This window comes from Vicugna pacos, unplaced genomic scaffold (genome assembly GCF_048564905.1).
Source record: "Vicugna pacos unplaced genomic scaffold, VicPac4 scaffold_21, whole genome shotgun sequence".
Taxonomy (NCBI): Eukaryota; Metazoa; Chordata; class Mammalia; order Artiodactyla; family Camelidae; genus Vicugna; species Vicugna pacos.
The window spans coordinates 1,785,822-1,806,185 of record NW_027328742.1 but is presented as its reverse complement, the minus strand read 5'-3'; the positions used below and the strand labels follow the sequence as shown (position 1 = coordinate 1,806,185).

The 20,364-nt window shown below is 42.4% G+C and overlaps 1 protein-coding gene across 1 annotated transcript; it reads right to left on the bottom strand.

The window, feature by feature from the left end:
- Nucleotides 1-13,309: 13,309 nt before the first annotated feature.
- Nucleotides 13,310-19,791, bottom strand: LOC140694335 (trafficking protein particle complex subunit 9-like). The gene is made up of 3 exons (XM_072957616.1): nucleotides 19,750-19,791; nucleotides 15,172-15,279; nucleotides 13,310-13,830 (listed from the first exon to the last, which is right to left on the bottom strand). The coding sequence occupies exons 1-3, from the start codon at nucleotides 19,789-19,791 to the stop codon at nucleotides 13,582-13,584; spliced, it is 399 nt and encodes a 132-aa protein (XP_072813717.1). The 3' UTR covers nucleotides 13,310-13,581.
- Between the last annotated feature and the right edge of the window lie 573 nt (nucleotides 19,792-20,364).

Here is a 20,364-nt window from a genome sequence, read left to right as displayed (position 1 = left end):
TTTTTTGATGAATGTGACATAGAACCAGTATTAATATTGTTTGTATTGCACTTAGTGTTTACAGAGTGATTCACAGCTATTCTCCTTTTTCATCTGTGCAATGACCTCTGGAAGATAAGATTTCCTAGTTATGCTTTTTAATGTCTATTTCTTAACTGTGTCTAAAAGCAGATTGATTGAGCTCCATTTGCTCAGTTTAGAAGGCTGGACTGATTAATTGTGTCAGAACATTCCAGGAGGCAGAGGAAAGGAAGAGACATGGGTTCTACACGATGGAAGCTGTTCCTGAAATAATTTGACCAGCAGCCTTATCCATTTTTCCCATGGCTGGGAACAAAACACAACCCAAGACAAGGAAAACAGGGAGCCCATGTGACTCCAGCCTTGTCACGTAGAGTCACGGCTGTCCTCCTGTGCCTTGGAGAAGAGGATGCTTTGGGTCTCTGTTCTACAATCTCTGTTTTGCTTTTCCTCCACAGTGTCTTATTTTACTAGCATATGCTGAAACTTGACTTACATTTCATAGCATTAAAACAAAAATCAGGAACTCTTTATCATTTATTAACTATTTGGTAAATAGTTTTTGGTGAAACTTTAACTTTATTATTAGGACTTACCATGGCAATGTACAACAGCTACTTCCCCAGATAACAGCAGTGGCTTACACATGCTAAACTTGTATTTCCCTCTTACATAAAGAAGTCAAGCAATCGGTACCGCAGGGCTGGTTTGCATGAAGGCCCCAGGGTCAGAGAACCAGATGCCTGTTATTTTCAGCCCGTCAACTTGATGGCCCAAAGTGGCTGCCTGAGGGTCAACCATCAAGTCCACATTCCAGGCAGCTGAGAGGAGGGAAGAAAGGTGCTTCAGTTCCCTTTTGGGATGGTTGTGTAAAGTCCCAGGTAGCTTTCCTGCTTTTATCTTGCTTTAGACAGAGGGCTGAGAGACAGCTTGCTATGAGGTAAGCTCAGCTGAGGACCAGCCATCTCCCTCGAGGGGAGGGGAGGGAGGGGGCGGGGAGGCACCTCTCATCCTGCACGTGGTGTAAGGCACCACGATGAGCCGCCAGGGGTCTCCGCAGTCCGTCCATTGCTTCGGGCTGCACTGAGCGGCTGGTAACGATTGAGATTTTCATGTAGAGCTGCGTGTATGCTGGAACAACTGCTCGGTTCATTTAAACTAGCTGCTACCAGAGCACGTTGGAGAACACATTTGTTCTCACCTTCTAGCCAGGGAACTTCCCGCCAGGTTTCTGTCCTGCTGTTCATTTCCACGTTATTTTCCAAGACTTCTGGAGGAAATGTAAGCAGCCTGATGCTCAAATGCTTTTCTGTGTGACTCCCCCCTTGTTCTTTGAAGGAACAGCAAATTGCCAAGAGAACAGTGGACAAAATGCCAAACCCCCATTTCTTTAAGGGTCTGAGATTTGGTGTTAGGAAATAGAAGAAATTTCCAGGAACACACTTAAGAAACATTATTTCTTTCAAATGTGATTTGGAACAGCAAAGGACAATATATTTTATAGCACAGCTTTTAAGACAACTGAATTGGCAGTAAGTTCCCATAATGAAACGTCCAAGTCTTTATATTTCTCCTGGAATTTCCTTGGTTCTTGATGTAAATTTTTAAAAATTAATATCAGCTTTCTATTCTTTCTCTTCCTGTAGTTGTAGAATTAATGTGAAAATAGCTCGTTGTCTCACTGATAAAGCCTCCTCGTCAGCCTTCTAGCTAAACAGCTTGTGTACGTTTTGGTGGCAGGTTTGCTAAATAGTAGTTTTCAGGCACTTGAGCGATGTCCATCACACCAGCACTGCGGGAGCCTATTTCTCACCCACGACCATGTGAGACCCTCCTTTCTTCAGCTGCCTCACCCAGGCCCCCATATTCTGATTCTTTCTCACGACCCATTTTCATAAAGTTCAGCCCTGCACCAGCAGAGGAAGTCTTGGTTTCTCAAAGACCAGGAAATTAGTTCTAGCTTTTCTGTTAAAGGACAGTGTATAAAATCGGGCAAATTGATATGTCTTTTGAGGTCTCAGGATCCCTGCATTTAAAACAAGAACTTGAGTTACAATACTATTCTCTTCCACTTTTGAAATTCTAAAGCTCCATACAATAGCTTTTTTAATTGCTAAAATTTTTCTAGACTATATTTTTCGAAGTTTCACAAATATCTGTTAATTTATATTTAAAGATGTTATATTTAAGAAATGGAATAATTATTTACATTTAAATAGGAATTTAACTCAAGAAATGTTTGATACTGGATGTTTACTATGAGTTCAAGTATGTAAACTTGATTTCTGTGGTACTGTCGATAAACCACAAAATTTGAGAGATGTTGGTTAAAGTTTATCTGGGGCACAATGAGGACCAGAGTCCAGGTGACAGCATCTCAAAGAGCTCGGAGGAACTGCTCTGAAGATGAGGGGGAGCTCAGAATTATATAAGATTTCAGTGAAGAGGGACGTGCGGTCCAGTACACGTTTAGGCAGAGGCTGCTGCTAGTCAAGGAGCAGGTGTCTCTGTTAATGATTTTAGTGCTTTTCTAGATAGGAGGAGATGCAAGAATTTGGGCTCATAAAATTTCCTGAAAATGTCTAACTATCTGAAGACTTTTCTGCCCATTTTCCCAGAGCACAGAGCGTCCCATTCCTGATGTTCAGAGGGTGTTGGAGGTCAGCAGTGCAGTGGCTCATGACTTAACCAAATCAGAGGCAGATGACAAGTGCCAATTTTTAGTTGACAAATATGTATATATTGTAAGAAAAAATGTTACTTTCCAACCCTACCCGTACTCTAGTTTTAGTTAGAGGTCAACGGATAACTGTGTTAGATGACTTAGGTCAGACGAGTGGGGGACGGAGTCGTCTCGTGAGCCGGCCGGTGCTCTATGTCAGCCTCCTTGATCACATTCAATTTTCTTTCTCTTCAAACAGCATGCTTCTGATTTTGTGAAGTTTGGAGCCTGTCCTGAGCACATGGGGTCTGGAGGTGGCCCTGTTCCTGTGGTCTTTGTTTATTCTGTGAATTATGGTGTGAATCTTTATGTGCCCAAGCTTCATCATAATTTCAAACTTAAAGGATTTAAATATGGGAGATGGATGCCAAGTTCTGGGAATAGATTTTTAGGATAACTGCCACGATTGGTAAAAAGTAGGGAGAATGGATACAGCCTTCAAAAAAGAAATGCTATTTTACAATTTCTGGCAGGTAAGTTAAAGTGCTTGTTGGGATTCTATCAGGAATGTTTAATTGGGAGACTTGTCTTCCATTTTCATGACACAAAATAATTTTATTATTTGTTCAGTGCCTACTGTCTGGCAATGAGGTAGCCCCTTTGCATATAGTTTTATCATTTAATCTCTACAAAGAGTCCTTGGAGAACACATGTGTCACAGGTGAGGGAACCAAGAACATCCAGGGTATGTGGCAGGAAGGCAGATGGGCTGGAGGGCTTACCCTCCTTCAGGCTGAGACAGAGACACCAAGGTTTATTGACAAGCATGTTGCTGAAGTGGTTTACTTAATACTTTCCTTCCTTCATGAAGTGGATCCCTTGAAATTGTTTATGTCTGGCTTATTTCCCCTCTCTCCTCTGCCTCAGGACTTCTCATAAGTAGAATGAATTTGGCCTGAACATATTCAGTAAAACCAGAAAATATAAAATTAGACCACACAAATGTCTGTTTAGCCCTTGTAATTCAGTAATTCCTAAAACTCCTAGAAACGCAAGGAAGGTGTGTTACCTTTGGGACTGAGTGCATTTGAAGAGTGAGAAATGTAGTGTGATCTGGTAAAGGCACAGGCTCTATAGACAAAGATCCGGGTTTGGATCCTGGCTCCACCAAGTACTGGAAACATGACCACCCATAGCCTCAGTTTCTTCATGTGTTGAATGGGCTGATGGAGCTCACCTCCAAGCCGTCAGGTCAAAATGAGATGGTAAGAGTCACTCACAGGCAGAATGCTTGACATAGTGCTAGTTGCTCTTGCTGCTTTATAATGTCTTCTTAGGTAATTCCGTTGTCCATTGGCTTGTGAATACCTCCTCATTTGGTTTAAGAAAAATAGCATGCCTTCAGAATTTTTAAAAAAGGAATGAAGATAAACTGATTAATGCTGGGTGTATTCTTATAGGTCATTTATTTAAAAAATAAGTAGGAGTTCTCTAAAGAGAATTTATTCAGTGTGCCTAGAATATGATTCAGTTAAATATGATTTTCCTTTAAATTCTTTACAGAAATTTCCTGTGATAATTTTATTGAATAGTAGTTGAAGTTTTCTGAGGAGGGGTTACATTCTAAAAAGTTTATTCTAGTAACAATTGATACATTAAATTAATTATTGATATCCCTGGACAGCGTAAAGCTCTATTTTTTAATATATATAATTTTGGGGGTTAGTTCTATGACATTTTATTGGGCAGAATTATTTCCCATTTCCATTTTACAGGCAGAGAAGATGAGTCATACGATACTCATTATACAAGAGCAGCAGAGGCTGATTAATTTGGGCAGAGGAGGAAAAGTGTGTGGAGAAAAAATTCTTGATTCTCAAACTGGACACATTCTGTGGTGCTATGCAGCTGAAACGGTTTTGAATTTGTTTCTGTGTTGTCCTAGGTTTTGGCCCATGTGCCTGGAAAGGTCTCTCAGGCAAACATGCTAATTTAAGAAGTTTGTCATTCTAAATGCTCTTAAGAGGATTAAACAAATTCCACAGCAAATAAATGAACATGTTTGGAAGGTTTTCCACCCTCATGTAATTTCCAGAAAACAGACATTATTCACTTGCTAAACCAAACACACAGGTATATTAATGAGCCTGGCTCACATGACTGGGCAGCACGGAGGGAGCCTCATCTATTGGCATGGGTCCTGCTGCAGGAACCTCACCTGAAGGTTTAATTAGAATTTATTTCCAGCGAGTGCTGCTCCAGCCTTTTTCTCCCCAATGTACGAAAGTGCCCTCCTTGCCTGGCCGTTAGTGTGCAGAGCCCCGCGGCTCACACACTTCCCTGCTCATCAGGAGGCTGATGGAGCCAGTTTGCTTAGAAACGCTTAGCTACACTCACAGCGGGGATCATCAGTCACTTCTGTGTGTTCACCTCCACGTGCAGGGGAGAAAATCGAGTTTTGCTGGCGACAAACGCTAATTGACCACCAGTTGTTTCAGAGAGACTGTGATGTTGAAAACTGGAGTCCCATTCATTTTTATATGTTGGATGCAGACAAACTGCACGGCGACACCCCCACTGTAAGTACACCCACCAGGGAGGGGGTCGGAATTTGGATCTGCACGTATTCAGATCCTGGCACTGGTCAGCTTACTGTGTTCTCGCTGGGTTTGGGAGACTGTTTCCGTAGTGATTGATTTGGTTTCCAATAAATTTGCACAGCCGTCTCCTTCAGTCGAGTTCTGATGAGTTCAGTTGGGAGGGGCATGTGAAATTAGGACAGGCAGAGAGGTGCAATGAAGACTAGACACCATCTGGTTTCCTCTCATTTTTTATGGGCCTAAAATGGTTGTCTTCTTTTCTTTTCCCCTCAATCCACCTCTTCATGTCAGGGAGTCGTCTTCAAGAATATCTTCCTAAAATATAAAGTAATGAAGAAGGCAGTGTGTCTCTTTGGTTGATTTCGTTTGATTTGGGTTCATTATTAAAGATTTTCTGGTGAGGATTTTATGAGCTCTTAAAAGCTGGAAGAGCAGCACAACCAAGGAGAGAAAGTCAGAGAAACGAGTCAGCGGCCGCTGTGAGGTCTGGGGGACGAGGGCAGGAGGTGAGGCAGAGGCAGCACCGTGGCCTCCCCTGCAGCCCTGAGGGCAATGTGCGCATGTAAAGCCAGCGTCTCTTGTCACCATGTGTTCTAACAGGACTCCCACTAAAAGAATGCGTGGAGATTTGGTTAGGCCTTACCCTTTACCCTCTTGTCAAACATCTTTAATGCTGACTGTATTTATTCAAGATGACACAGAGATCACCTGCAGAGCTTGAGGGAGCGGTGCTTGCTTCCTGTCTTGCCCGCCCCAGGCTCACTCATCAGACACCTGATTCTTGCAGGCACTGCAGTGCCTGTGGGGGGAGCTCTGCTCCTGGGGGGTCTCTGCTTCTGTGGTGGGACCTCTGCTCCTCAGGGAGCTGGGCACGGGAGTGCTCACAATGGAGCCGGTCGCAACAGCGCTGATCCCTCTCCACGTGATGAGCCCTTTGTGTAAGTAGTAGAGGTGGAATCCAGAGTCTTCCTGCGTCTACAGAGTTCTCCAGTAAAGCCAACTTGGAGGAAAGAAAGAAAATGCCTACTGTTCCAAGACTGTGTCCTAAGGGTTTAAAGCTCACTGTGGAGCACACATGAGATCTCATCCAGTAAATACTCTGGGGTCTTGACTCAGACTTGTCATGAATTTGGCATTCTCATAATGTTATTTCTCTTATAATATGTCTAAGCAATCATTTTTGTGTGATGGTTATATGTGCATAAATGTCCTGAAGAAACTGTTGTTGATGGAAATGTGGGCATCAGTGATACCACAAGGGCTGGTGGCCCTGGGGGCTGTCCGAGCCCCACACCATTTGTTACCAGCAGTCTTTCAGATTGCATCTTATTCCAGAGCTCACCGGGGCTCCCATCTCTCACTATGTGTCTTGAGAGAATATTTGTTCAGGGGGTAGGGGACAGGATGCTTCCAAGTCTGGGTTCTGGGGTTCCCTGTCTAAAGGTGGCACTGGCACAAATCCTTTATTCATGGAGTAATGAAGCCCCACAGTCTCGTGGCTAATTGGGCCTCCCAGTCCTTCTTCATGAGAGGAGCCGGAGGGTTTGGGTTAGGCCCCCAAACCTGTTTATGGTGAGCTTTCAGCCCTATCACACAACCTGGGTTGTCTCGTTTCAGTCACATGACTTTGATTTTTGCAGGTAGGTGTGACTCCTGGACAGTGCCTGGGACTTCAAGGTTTCCCCTACAGTAGGAACACTGAAGAAATTTCAACCCGTAAGGGGTGTTTGGGGGCCTCAAGGACAAGTAGGGACCCACAGACAGATATCTGGATGGGTGGCGATCAGGCCTGAGTCTTGGAAGGACAGAGATTCCATTACTGTTTTAACAGTGAACTTAAGGGAGGAATTCGGGAAGGTCTGATGCATTTGAGATTAAAAGTATTATCTGGCTTTTATTGTTAGCAGTAGTGGTGTTTAACCCTTAGACCCATTCCCGCTTTTTATAAGAAATATTTTGTAACCTTTCTTTTTTGGTGCCCGGAATTGAACACCATAGAAAGTGTAACCTAAGTATAAATATGATAAACAAATAGACAGGTAGATGGAAAGATGCGGTACCTCAATTCTTATATTATGGGGTATTTTATATTTATGCTAATTAGTGACCTCTCAGGACAAAAGTCACATACAAAGGAAGTCACTTCTAATAAACTATTTTTCCAAGCCTTATCAAACTGGGAAACAAGTGGCTTCACAATGTTAGAGCACCTTCCAGGCCCCGGGGAAATCTCCTTGTCACAGTTACACTTTCTGATGGTGTCCTGTGCCAAGTGCAAGCACATGCGGTTCGGAAGCTGCCCGGAGGCTGACTCCGGGGATTCCTTCTCCGTCGCAGCTGTGAGGGAGCCTTGCCTTTCCTGACCACAACCACAGAGGCGATTTTAAGTCTCTGAAAACTGCCATACCAGTGTATATCACAACCCCCACAAGATATGTAGAATAAAGTAGAAAACTTTAAGTGCCTCCTTTAAAATAGAAATAAGATATAAAATAAATCATGATTTAAAAAATTCTAGTGCCCGAATTAGTGCTACATTACACTGGATGTATTATTAGGTTAGACAACTTCATTACTGCTTTCCATACCACATTTTCTAGTTAGATTTTATTTATCTGTTTTTTCCCTAAAGAAAAAAATCATATGAATCATTCTTGTGTCAGAGGTGATGAGCAGAGAGCAAGTGCAAAACCAGAAATCGTGATGCTGGTCAGTCTAATATCAGCTCCGTCACTGCACAGATCATCTTAACTCATTTTACTGCACTTTTTGGAATTAAGTTCTCACTTGGAAAAACCTCTGTGTCAGTTAGATTTGTTAGTAAAACAATTCTTTTTCTTACTTAGTGCATCAGTGATGTTTTCAAGATGATAAAAAATTTGCCCATGGCATTTAAACAGTTGCTTGTTCTCGTAATTCATGGCTCACGGTCTCGCACTTGTCTCAACTGGAGAACTTTGTTTTCTGTGTGCAAATTCTCATTGCTTTGGTGACGCAGGGACATGTGTCCTTACTGGATGGAGTATGATAGTAGTTGTTTGCATTCTCTCCCTAAATCTGGAGTCCTGTGTTATGATTCCTGTTAACTTACAAAATATGAATATTGTTATTTACCTAAATAGCTAACATCGCACCAGTGATGCATAGCAAATTGGTCCAACTAGGAATTCCAATATTAAGTGAGATAGTAATTTCACAACCCACTATTCCAAGAATTTGGATTGATGGTTCAATTATACCAGGGACATTACCTGTTTTAATTGAATCAATCATTGCTTTCTTCAATAAAAGTTTCCATTCCATCTGTTCTTTTGGTTTATTGTTCTTCAGTGTTTTGTCTGCTTTCTTTCCCAAATATATGTGATTTTGGCTTTTGTCATTGAAAATCCTTGCTGGTTTTGCTACCTCATGCTGGAGAGGAAGCCTTGTGACTGTTTTATAGTCACTGGTTTCATGGTTGTATGAGTGCTTAATGTCACCTTGCAGGGGTGTACAGACCTAATGAAGTGTGTACATAAAAGCCTTAGTCTACACTGAGTGCAGGGTTAGTGTGAGCAGCTCGTGTCATCAGTAACATAGTTAATCCATTACAATCATCCTCTGTTAATCAGTGTTATCCTTCTAACGTCTCCAGGAGAGGAAGTGTAGTATTCTAAATGCAAATCTTTGCCACAATTTTAGTCAATTCAACACCTTCAAAGCTTTGCTGTAATAGGACTGTGAGCCTGCTATTCCTACTTCTGCTCCTCCTGACCCAGGATGCGGTCTCCACGGCTGATGATCCACGAGACACTGGATTCTTGGTCCCATGGCTCTGTGTGTTCTGGGACATCTGGGGACTTCAGCACTGTTTTAGGGTCTTTGGATCCCACCTCTTCATAGCATTGCTGAGATGAGATCTGTGGTTTCACCCTCATTCTTGAGTGTACGGTGCACTTTTTCTAGAACCAACACACGCCACCGTGGCAACACTGCTTTGACCATGTGCTGGGACAGTGAATGCTTGTCAGTTCTCGGGTTTAAATTTTCTGTTCTAATTTCTAAAATGGGGTATATTGACAGACACTCTCCATATAAACAGAAGCTCTGTGGGGTTTTCAGCAACTTCTAAGAGCATAAATATTCCTGAAGCAGCTAAACTTCCTCCCAACAAGTGAGGAGCAAGCAGGCAAGTCCTGGGTGACTGTGGCGGCCAAGTTGTGCAGCCCAGGCTGCTCACTGAGGAGCAAGGAGAAAATCTTAGAAACCTACTTCCATGCTGTCTTTCACAGAATCTCAGAAATGAAAGGTTTAATATCTAAAGAGGGGTGATTTTTTTTTAAATATTTTTTTTATTTTTTTCCTTTTTCAGTTTTATTAGGTAGAATTATTACAGTTCAACTTCACATAAACATATTACATGTAAATACATGTATAGAGTATACTGCATTTTTTAGTTTACATATATGTACTAATTACTCTTTCTAAGAAGAGATTAGAAATTTAGATTTTTAAAATTAAAGTTACCAGAGGAATAAGCACATTTACAAAAGAATAATAAACAGAATATGGTAATCCAATCACAAAGGACAGTCAGATGTGCTTACATATATTAAAGAAATCAAAATATTTAGTTCATTTGTGGTCTTATTATTATTGCTATTAATTTTAGATTCCCCATAAATGAAGTCATATGGCATTTTTCTTTCTCTTTCAACCCCAGTTCACTTAGAATGACGGTCTTCAGGTCCATCCATGTTGCTGCAAATGGCATCTTTTATGGCTGAGTAGTATTCCATTGCATATACGTATCAGCTCCTCTTTATCCAGTCATGTGCTGATGGACATTTTGTTGTTTACATGTTCCTTGTTCTATGTCCCTTCTGGCAACAATTACGGATTTTAAATATTTTCCACCTTAAAATCCTTCCTGAAGGAGATGTGGTAACTGGAATCAAAAACAGTTACAGCACAGGGTGGTGTGTGATGGGCCCTGGGGGCTTGGTAGAAAGGTTGGCAGTAAGGATTTCAGATTCTTATCAAATGATTCCACCTCTTGTAGCCCTGCTGACTGCCTCTCTCATGGCCTGCCCTACAAGTCTGACCAGTCCCTTCTATGAATCCTACTGTATTGTGCACCAATTTGTCCAAATGGTGTCATCCAGCAGGGACCTTAAGTGAGGCACCCAAGCTCCAGGGTTGGTTTCTTCCATCAGCCCTTAAACTTCCTTGGGAGCCAGGACTGTCTCATTGCCCCAAGGATCCCTAATGCCTAGTGAGATGCCTGATACAGCTGGTACTTAACGAGCACATCGGTCAAATGGAAAAACCTGATTAAAGAAAAGGCCCTCATTTTTCAGACATGCCTACCTGAGTACATAGGGTAAAATGACATGTCTTCTTGGATTTGCTGTCAAATACCTCAACAAAGGACAAATAAAAGAACAAAGGTCTGAATAAAGGAAATATGGAAAAGTATGTGAATTCATTAATCTGGGTGATGGGCTTACTCTACTATACTTACTGATGTATACTTAAGTTAGTTTATAATTTTACTGTCATTAGCTGAATAGCAAGTATTAATACTTATTAATTGAAATCCTTAGAACTGACCAAACTTACCCTACACAAAATCCTTAATATCCAAGTAGTCTGTCTTACAGAAATCTTTTCCCACAAAGACAGGAAAAAGTGGAAAGGCAAATCCGTGCAGTATTTCCACATTGTCAAAAGACCAAAGGCCGACACAAAACAAGAGATTGCAGAAAAGATAAAGGGGCTGAAATCAATGTCTGAAAAACCTAGCTAAGAATCCTAAATGGCCGAACTTCACTAACCTCAGCACTGCCGCATCAAGAATGGAGCAAATAGCACCTAGCGGATTTTATTATTAATAAATAAATAATGATCCAGTTCCTACCACAGGCAATTATAATAAGACTGAGTATAATTTCTACCAACAAATAGTGTACAAATCATAATTTCTACTTGATTCAAACTGCTTCTTCTATAAAATTTGAATCTTTTTATTCTTAAGACAGATTTGTGGCATATTACCTAGTGATAAAATTTTCAACTGGCTTGTATTAAAAAAGTTCACCATAGTGAGAGTTTATTACATCAGCTATTCCTTTTTGGGAAACCCATGTGCCTTGTCACTCTCTTTCATAAGATTTTCTGTGGAAAATTCAATCCTTCATTCAGGAAAAGGCTGAGCAATATATCGCATGGAAAACCGTCGTAAACTGCAACACAAGAAAATGAAAATGACAGTGAGCAGCCCGTGAAGCCGGCAGACACACACAGCGCACGGCTGTGTTCCCGCCTCGACTTTCTGTAACCAGCAGGGAAAATTTGCATTTAAAGAAATAGACATAAACACTTTTCAGGACCTGAGCACACAATTTTCATTTCAGGGTTTAATGGGCTTCCATTTAATTCTATGAGAAATGTATAAAACAACAGAACAACAGCTGACATAGGGTTTAAAGTAACTTTTATGTCTTAGTGAAAATAAAGCCAACTGATAGTTATCATTTTTACTTTATTTGATCTCACTCTCTTACTTTACCTCCCCAACCTCCTCCACAAAATGATGGTGAACATCCCCTCCTGGTTCAGAAGGCGTAGTAGAAAGTACCAATCACATGGAGGTGAGATTTGTTGTTTTGTTTTTCAAAACAAACAAGTTTCATTCATGTGATTTAATAATTAAAATCAGAAACAAAGTCTACTCAATAAATGGCGGCCAACACATGTCGTTATAGCTGCTCATCAGGTTTGGCCCCACGTTACACACTTTTACATGGACATGTGCCTTGTGCTTTCATGGGAAACGGTGCGTGGGGACAGGGCCTCTGCTCTCACAGGGCACACAGCCTGGTGGGGGAGGCGGTGTTCAATCACTGCCCTTTTTTTTAAATATACTTACAAATTATGGGAAATGCTATTAAAAAGAACAAAATGAGTCAATGAAAGTGAAAAATAGAAGGTCAGTATTTAGGCTGAGGGAAGACAGGGAACCTCTATGAAGAGCTGACACTCCACTGAGACCCAAAGGACAACTCCGGTGCTACAGGTGAAGGGCAGAGACACACTGATAAAGGGCTGACATCCAGAATATACCAAAATTTCTTTAAACTCAACAAGAAGGATGAATAACCTGATTAAAAAATGACCAAAATGCCTGAACACACACCTCATCAAAGAAGAAATCTAGATGCCAAAGAAGCCTTTGGAAAGATGCTCCACAGCACCTGTCATCAAGGGGATGCAGACTGAAACAGAGAGATACCACTGCACACCTGTCAGAACTGACAAAATGCAGAACACTGACAGCACCGAATGGTGGTGAGGATGTGGAGCGACAGGAATTCTCATACATTGTTGGTGGGAATGTAAAATATCCCAGATACTTTGGAAGACGGTCTGGCAATTTTTTACAAAATTAAACGTACTCCTAACATATGATCCGGCAACTGTGCTCCTTGGTGTTTACTCGACGAAATGGAAACTTATGTCCACACACAAATCTGCATACAGATGTTAATAGCAGCTTTATTCATAATCGCCAGAACTCAGAAGCAACTAAGCTGTTCTTCAGTAGGTGAATGGATAAACTGTGGTCCATGCAGAAAATGGACTATTATTAGGTGCTAAAATGAAATGAGTTATCAAGGCATGGAAAGACACGGAGGAAACTTATATGCATATTACTAAGTGAAAGAAGCCAATCTGGGAAAGTTCTGCAACTCTATGGTGTTCTGGGAAAGGGAAAACCACAGAGACTAAAAGATCAGTGGCTGTCAGAGGCTAGAGGGGAAGAAGCAATGAATGAGGTGCAGCACGGAGCATTTTAAGGTCACTAAGACAGACGACTCTGTATGATGATGTGATGGTGGATACATGTCATTACACATCTGTCCAAACCCACAGAGTGCGCACCACCAAGTGTAAATCCGAGTGTCAAGTATGGGCTCTGGGTGATGATGACTTGTCAGTGTAGGTTCAACCATTGTCACAAATGCACGCTCTGGTGCAGGTGTCAATAGTGAGGAGGCTGTGGGGACAAACTACAGTTCATACACCCTATCCAGCCCCAGCCACTGCTGTTAATAAAGCTCTGTGGGTGTGTGGACTGTCCGGCTGCTCTGGCGTCTGAACAGCAGAGCTGAGCAGCTGCACCAGAGATCAGGAGGTTTGCAGACCCTGAAATATTTACTCCCAAGCCCTTGACAGAAAAAGTCTGCTGAGCCCTGTTCTAAACGAATCAAAATTCACCCTGATGAGACAGGACAGCAGGGCCCAAACCAGGCATGGTTAATGAGACTGAAGCAATGTTTTAGTTCCAACACCTTTGCTGAAGTCCTGCAGGTCCAGCGACAGACTGTAGCCAGGAAGCGTCTGCAGGAGGAGGCGGGAGCAGGCCTTCCCGCCAGGCTCCGGGAGGCCGGGGGCCGCGAGCCGCACGGGGGCCACCCTCTTGAAGAAGGCGGACTTGCAGTGGAAGCCGATCAACTCATAGAGCTCGGAGAGGAGGCTGCACTGCTGAATTCTCTCCTCGGAACGCTGAAGCAAAGGGAGAAAAGCAACAAGCTTCTGAAAGAAACATGTCAGTGAAAAAAGACACGTAAAAAGATTTTCCCATAAAACAGAGACCCAATGACACAGGAAGGAAGAGGAAGGCTGACTCAGTGCACTGACGGGACCGGATGCAGAAACGCAGGGAAGCAGCGCTGTGCAGACGCTCCAGACCCCCTCCGGGCCCCACCTCTCCGCGTTCCGCCTGTCCTTTTACTAGAAAGGCCAGTATTCCCTGAAATAGAGGAATCTCCTACCTAAACATGGGACACTGAGAAGGGAAAGAGGAAAAGGAAGGGAAAGAAAAGGAACAACAGTTCATCTAGACCCTAGGGTTTGGGCAGGACTTTCACCAAACACACAACCTCTCAAAGCACAGAGCGCACAGTGAGAAGCTGACAGTGTGACTGCAACTTCTTCTCCTTAAGCACCAGCTACCTGCCAGCACATGCTGCGCCCGTTACTGAATCATTACAATCATCTCAGAAACTATTACTACCCCGGCTCACAGGCAAGGAAATCTGAAACTCGGGGAGGAATTATTATCATCCTGGACAATGCCCCACAGCCCAGAATTGTCAGAGCCTCTGGCAGAGCATGGACTAAAACGCTCCTCATCACCACGGGCCCTGAGCCTTAGGCTGAGGCCACGTCAGGTCTACATGGGCCCAGAGCACGAGGCTGTGGGACAGGGAATGCTCCCAAACGAAGTGCCAGGCCAAGACCCTCAGGAAGCTATCTAATGAAACCAAATCCCCAAACTCATTTCCAACCCACTGCTCTGTCTGGGAGGACTGCTCAGCCCATCTGTGCTGTCACCTGTGCACAGGCTGAGCAAGGGGCCCAGACAGGGACGTGACGTCCCAGTGGAAGTGGCTCGGAGAGCGCTTCTTCACAGGACAGACTCTCCCGGCTTCCAACGCTAACTCTTCGTTCCATTTCCAACTGGAAAGGAAGTTTAGACTTGCTTTCCTCTCCAGAAACAAAGAGAGTGTTAGCATCAGCAGGAAACTCAAGACTGAGGAAGAGTCTCCAGGCCATTTGGAAGGATAGGCCGGGGAGGGAACAGAGACAGGGATCAGAAAGACCCGTGTTCCAGTCCAAAGTCTGCACGTCACTCGCTTTGACAGTTTCCTTTTTAATACAGGTGATAAAGTCTAATTATGATTGTTGGGAAAACTAAATGAAATAACGTATTCCACTACCATAGGTGTAAAATCCTCCATGAGTGTTCCAGATATGGACGTGATCGTGGTTAGTTACTGTCTGCCAAGTCTTGTGTTCTAAGCTCACATCACCCAACCAGAGATGTGCCAGAGAATGCCTTACCAGCCAGCAGCCTTCTCCAACTTGGAAACTCACAGTGTCCGAAGAGCAGGCAGTGGTGGATACTTTGGGGCACTCTGGAGGTAGCACTCCAGTGATGACTTTAAAAAGCTGGGGAGAATTTAGGGGACCATACAGTTCAAATACAGAAAACTCATTCCATGTCTACAAATATTCATCTCTAGCCATGATGATTCAGAGAGGAAATACACATTCAAACGTACATCATTTTCCCACATAAGTGCATCAAAACAATTTGGAAAGAATGTAACTTTCTTCTCTAGATCACACAGTGGGAATTACAAGGTTTGTACTGACAGCCCTACTTGTAAGTCATCTGCAAACGTAACTGGGTCCACTACCAGTCATCATCATTCGAAGTGAAGGATGGAAAAGAGCAAAGCCAAGCTAATACGCTCCAGCCTTTTGTTTGGTTACGATGTCACAGAGGAGACGGACAGCTCAATAAGGAACCACTCTGCCGTGATCACGGAGCCTGGGAGCGGGATGGGCGGCAAGATGTATGATGCACCAGTAGCTGTGCCGTGCTTCTAGGCAGGTACCAAGACTCACCTCGACAAGATATCAAACGTTTATGCCCACGTCCTCATCACCTGTCATGTATTAAAGAGAAATGAAAACATATAAAAGGCCAATACCCTTGGTTGGTACACCGTCCAAAGAGCAAAGTCACAGTTTGACAACTGGCCATCACGGTTCCCTGGGATTCACTCTTGGAGAACCTTAAAAGCCTCTCCTCTGTCCTCAAGAAGTGCTGCCTACTTGTCCTATCTTTGGCTCAGGGATACAGCACGTTCACGTGGACTTTAATGTCTGCACAGATTTGACTGTCTTTCTCCAGGTTCACTTGTCCATTCTGAAGAGGCCTGAGTTAAGTCCATCTTCCATAAGATCAATTCCCTCCAGTGACAGCTCAACGAGCCTGCAATTACAAGCCAACTGAACAGGACTGTCCTCAGCTAAAAATATCACCCACCCTTCACTGCTTTCATAATCTCCTCTCCTGGCTAATTGCAACAGACCAACAACACCCTCCACCAAGTTCCCCAACTATGTCAAATAGAAAGTAAGGTCCATAAAAGAGGAGACAACTCCAAAGTCACCTCTGAATTCCTAGCATATAATAATGTCAATAAATAGAACTATGATTATTGCTTCTTTCCTTTAAAACCTTTCTGGTTATTTAAGTGAGACCATGGAAGGGAGGTATTTGGGTCCAGTATCTTGATATAGAAGACTCTGGAGGCCTTTTTCAGAATGGCTGTCCACTGAATCTTCAAAACACAACTTCTCTTTCCAGGAGGAGCTGAGATTTTCTACCAGGAGTTTGTGGTCACTCTCATGCCATAACAGCTTTAAACTAAATCCTTACTTTGTATATGTTATTTTTTCCCTCTTCGAAAAAAATTGACTTTCCTTATTTCCTTTCCTTGAGGAATGTATTTTTTCTTTTATTTCAAATTCACCCTTTTGTAAAGCAGGATTCTCAGGATGTACTTGACCTTACATAAGAACAGCCATCCAACACCCAGTGTGAGAGGCCTCGGGCTCACCTCCTGCCCTCCTGCCAGGGCAACTGAATCTCAGTTCAGGAGCCAACCTGCACCCCAGGGCTTCTAAGGCACACATATCTCCCAGAATCCCTACATTCTTGTTTGTCTTGGCTTCTGAGGATTTCCCCTCATTTTCTTGACAATTAGCCTTGCAGCTTGAAAGATGAAGAAGGAAGGTTTTATTTCTTAATCTGCATTTTAAGGAACTTGTGTAATGAAGGTTTTCACGAGTTTTTAGAACCCTCCATCGCCGAGACAGAAAGCATATTAGATATTTTCTAAATTTAGCTATCATGTGCATCTTTTCTTTGCTTTTGTTTTCTTAACTACTAACAGACATTTTTTAATTAAAAAATAAATTAAGGCCGCAAATAGGATAGAAAATTGAAGGGGCAAACAAAATTAAAGGGCAAAGACAGAAAAATGATAAGTACTCTACAATGTTAATAGAATACATACAATATGGATCAGATCAGCAATTCTCAGTAACAGCTAATTGAAACCTGACCATGAGGTAAAACGTCTCTCCTGTCAGGAGATGGCCAACAGAAAATAGATTTAAACCAACAAACTAAAATTCTAAGTCTGGCGAGGTATAGAAGTCTACCAGCTAAATGTGTCCTCTTCTGGAAAAGAGGGAGAATCACCAGCTCTTTTCTGTGGAGCCTGAGCCCAGGGAAGGGCGGTGAAGTGAGCTCTGTAAGTTCCCAATTAGCAAAGTGAGTGATGAATAAAGAGACGTGAGCTTTGATGACAGAGATGATACTACTATTCACTTGTCCTGTCAAGTATGACTTCATACTCAGTGATCAATACCTGGGCGTCCTCAGGGATTGAGATTATAGGAAAATGCACAGCCCGGGCCCAGACCTCCTCTGTGAGCTCGTGACACTGCACTTAGATAACTCAAGGGTACCTCCAACTCCACCTGTAAAGAACTGACTTCACGGTGCTCCTCCAATAGCCGTCCTGCCCAGGGCCCCTGGTCAGGGGGCAAGATCTCCCTGCCTCTCCCAGCTCAGGCCCATCACTCACAGATGTGACTGGACCCCTCTTTCAGGGCCCAGATATCCTCAGTCACCAAGTCCCACCACCCACACCTGACCTACCATGTACTCACTGGCACTCACTCAGCACTGACTCTGTGCTGCGGACCACACTGCACACTGTGCACACGTTATCTCACTGGATTTCCACAGCAGTCCTGGGAAGTCGGTACATCATTGCTTCAATTGATTAGGTAAATTGTTTCACTTCCTTGAGTGCGTCATCCAAAGTGTCACGGCTACTGAGCCACAAACCTGGGACTGAAAATCACTTGAAAACTGAACACTGCTACACCTCACAGCCACCGTACTCTGACTCATCACATCATCTCCTGCCGAGCCTTCTAAACGTTTCTAAGCATTCTACAAGACAAAAGTGACCTACGAGAGCACCCCACTCCCCTACATAAAATCTGTCAATGACGGTCCACTGCCTTTAGGAGAATGCCCCACTGGGCCTGAGCATAGCCCAACGGCCCGGCATCTGCGTTCCCTGCTCAGCCACGCCACCTCACCCACCACGTAGTTCTACATGTGCCGTGTGCAGACAGGGATGCTGATTCCGTTCAACCCGGGGCTCGTCTCACTCAAACAATGATCACCCTCTTCAGTGGTCACCCGCTTCAATGCTGACTCTCAGAAAAATGTTTTCTCAGGATGAATCAATATCTTTTTCCTTACAACTTCCCATCATTGATAATGAGCTCCCCCCAAAAGAGAGAAGACTTAATCCTCAGTCTCCTTATCTGTAAAGTGCAAATAACAAGGAACTATGAGAGGTTTTAAGAGAAATAATTTTCATGTGAGGCTGCGGGACAATTCCCAACATACAGTAAGCACTCAATATGTGCTTTCTTAATATTAATAAAAATAGATTCCATTCTAGCAACCTTCAATCAATGCTTTATGGCTTTGTCCATAAGATCACCAACAAACTGTTGGGCGAACCGCTTTGAGCAGATCAGCATAAGCGTACTGGGAGAGGTAAACGCTGACTCCATTTACAGCTGCAGCCAACCAGCACTACGGGGTGGGGGCAGTTTGCTCAAACTCTTACATGTTGCTTGAGCATTTAGTTGTAGCTATTGAATAAAGACAGGTATTATTTAGTCAAAGCTCCTGAAACATAAATCTTCAAACATTGATGCAAATTAGGTTTCAAGTACAACACACACACTAGAAATTATTTGAAAATTTTACTCTTAGATCCTCTGCACATCAAAAGGGCATGTTCTTAATGTATCTGACTAAATACACTGAAAGGATTATTTAAAAGTAATTAAGATGAACCATCCTGAATAACCTCAGTATCATCTGCACAAAGCCCCACCCAAGGGTCTCATTTCTCACGTCCACATAGGTGTTCAGGCAGCTTAACCTAGGTCTTGGTTTCTTATAACACAGGGATGGGAAGAATTGTGGATAGATTTATGTAGCAAATACAAACCTAGGGTATTTGCTGTGAAGGAATCCTAGAAATAAATAAATTGATATATAGTCCCACCCTTAGGAAGCTCAGCCTTTCCATTTACAACAGCATTAAAAATAAAATGAGAGATACATTTAACAAAATTTTACAAGATTTGTACATTGAAAATTTTGAAGTATCACCAAAAAATATTTAAAAGATCTACATATATGGAAGGCATCCCATGTTCATGGAATGGTAGACAATATTGTCAAAAATGTTAAGACTCCCCAAAGTGATCTACAAATTTAATGGAATCTCTATCAAAATTCTAGCTGACTTCTTTCTAAAAATTGAAAAATTGTTCCCAAAATTCATATGGAAATGCAAGGCGCCCAGGTCAGCCAAAACTATCTTGAAAAAGAAGAGCAAAGTTGGAGGACTCACTCAAAGGTTACTACAAATCTATAGTACTCAAGTCATTATGGTACTGGCATAAGTTTGGATGCATAAATCAATGAGACTCAATAAAAAATCCAGGGGGAAAACTTACATTTACAGTCAGTTTTCCACAAATTTGCCAACAACACTCCATTGAAAGAATAGTCTATTCAACAAATGGTGCAGATACACCTGGGTATCTGCAGGCAAAAGAATGAATCTGGAATCTGGACCCCTGTATTTTATATAACAAATAAATATTAATTCAAAATGGATCACAGACAGAAATGTAAAAACTAAATGTATAAATTTTCTAAAAGAAGACATAGTATAAATCTTTGTGGTCGTAATATAGGCTATGGCTTCCTGGATACAATACCAAGGGCACAAGTAATTAAAAAAAAAAGCAGATAAAATTGACTTCATCAAAATTAAAACCATTTGTTACAAAGGACATAATCAAGAAAGTGAAATGAAAGAGGAAGGGGGTAGCTCAAGAGATAGAGTGCGTTCTAGACAAAAATAAGAACAAAGAAAAAATCTAATTACCTCCCCTATAAAGAAATTGTTTTAATGTTTAAAAAAATTACAGTGAAACGACAGTCTGCAGAATAGGAGAAAAATTTTGCAAAGCATATATCTAATAATAGGCTAGTATCCGGGATATAAAACAAATGCTTACAACTGAGCAATACAAAGAAAATCGACCCAATTTTTAAATTTGCCA

Excerpts from the sequence above, each read along its gene's own strand:
- LOC140694335 (XM_072957616.1), bottom strand. The coding sequence starts at position 19,791 with ATGGAGTGTTGTTGGCAAATTTGTGGAAAACTGACTGTAAAT. Across the intron at positions 15,280-19,749 it reads GTGGAAAACTGACTGTAAAT|CTTTTTAAAGTCATCACTGG; the intron begins GTAAGTTTTCCC and ends AATTCTCCCCAG. Across the intron at positions 13,831-15,171 it reads TTGGAGAAGGCTGCTGGCTG|CGTTCCGAGGAGAGAATTCA; the intron begins GTAAGGCATTCT and ends CCTTTGCTTCAG.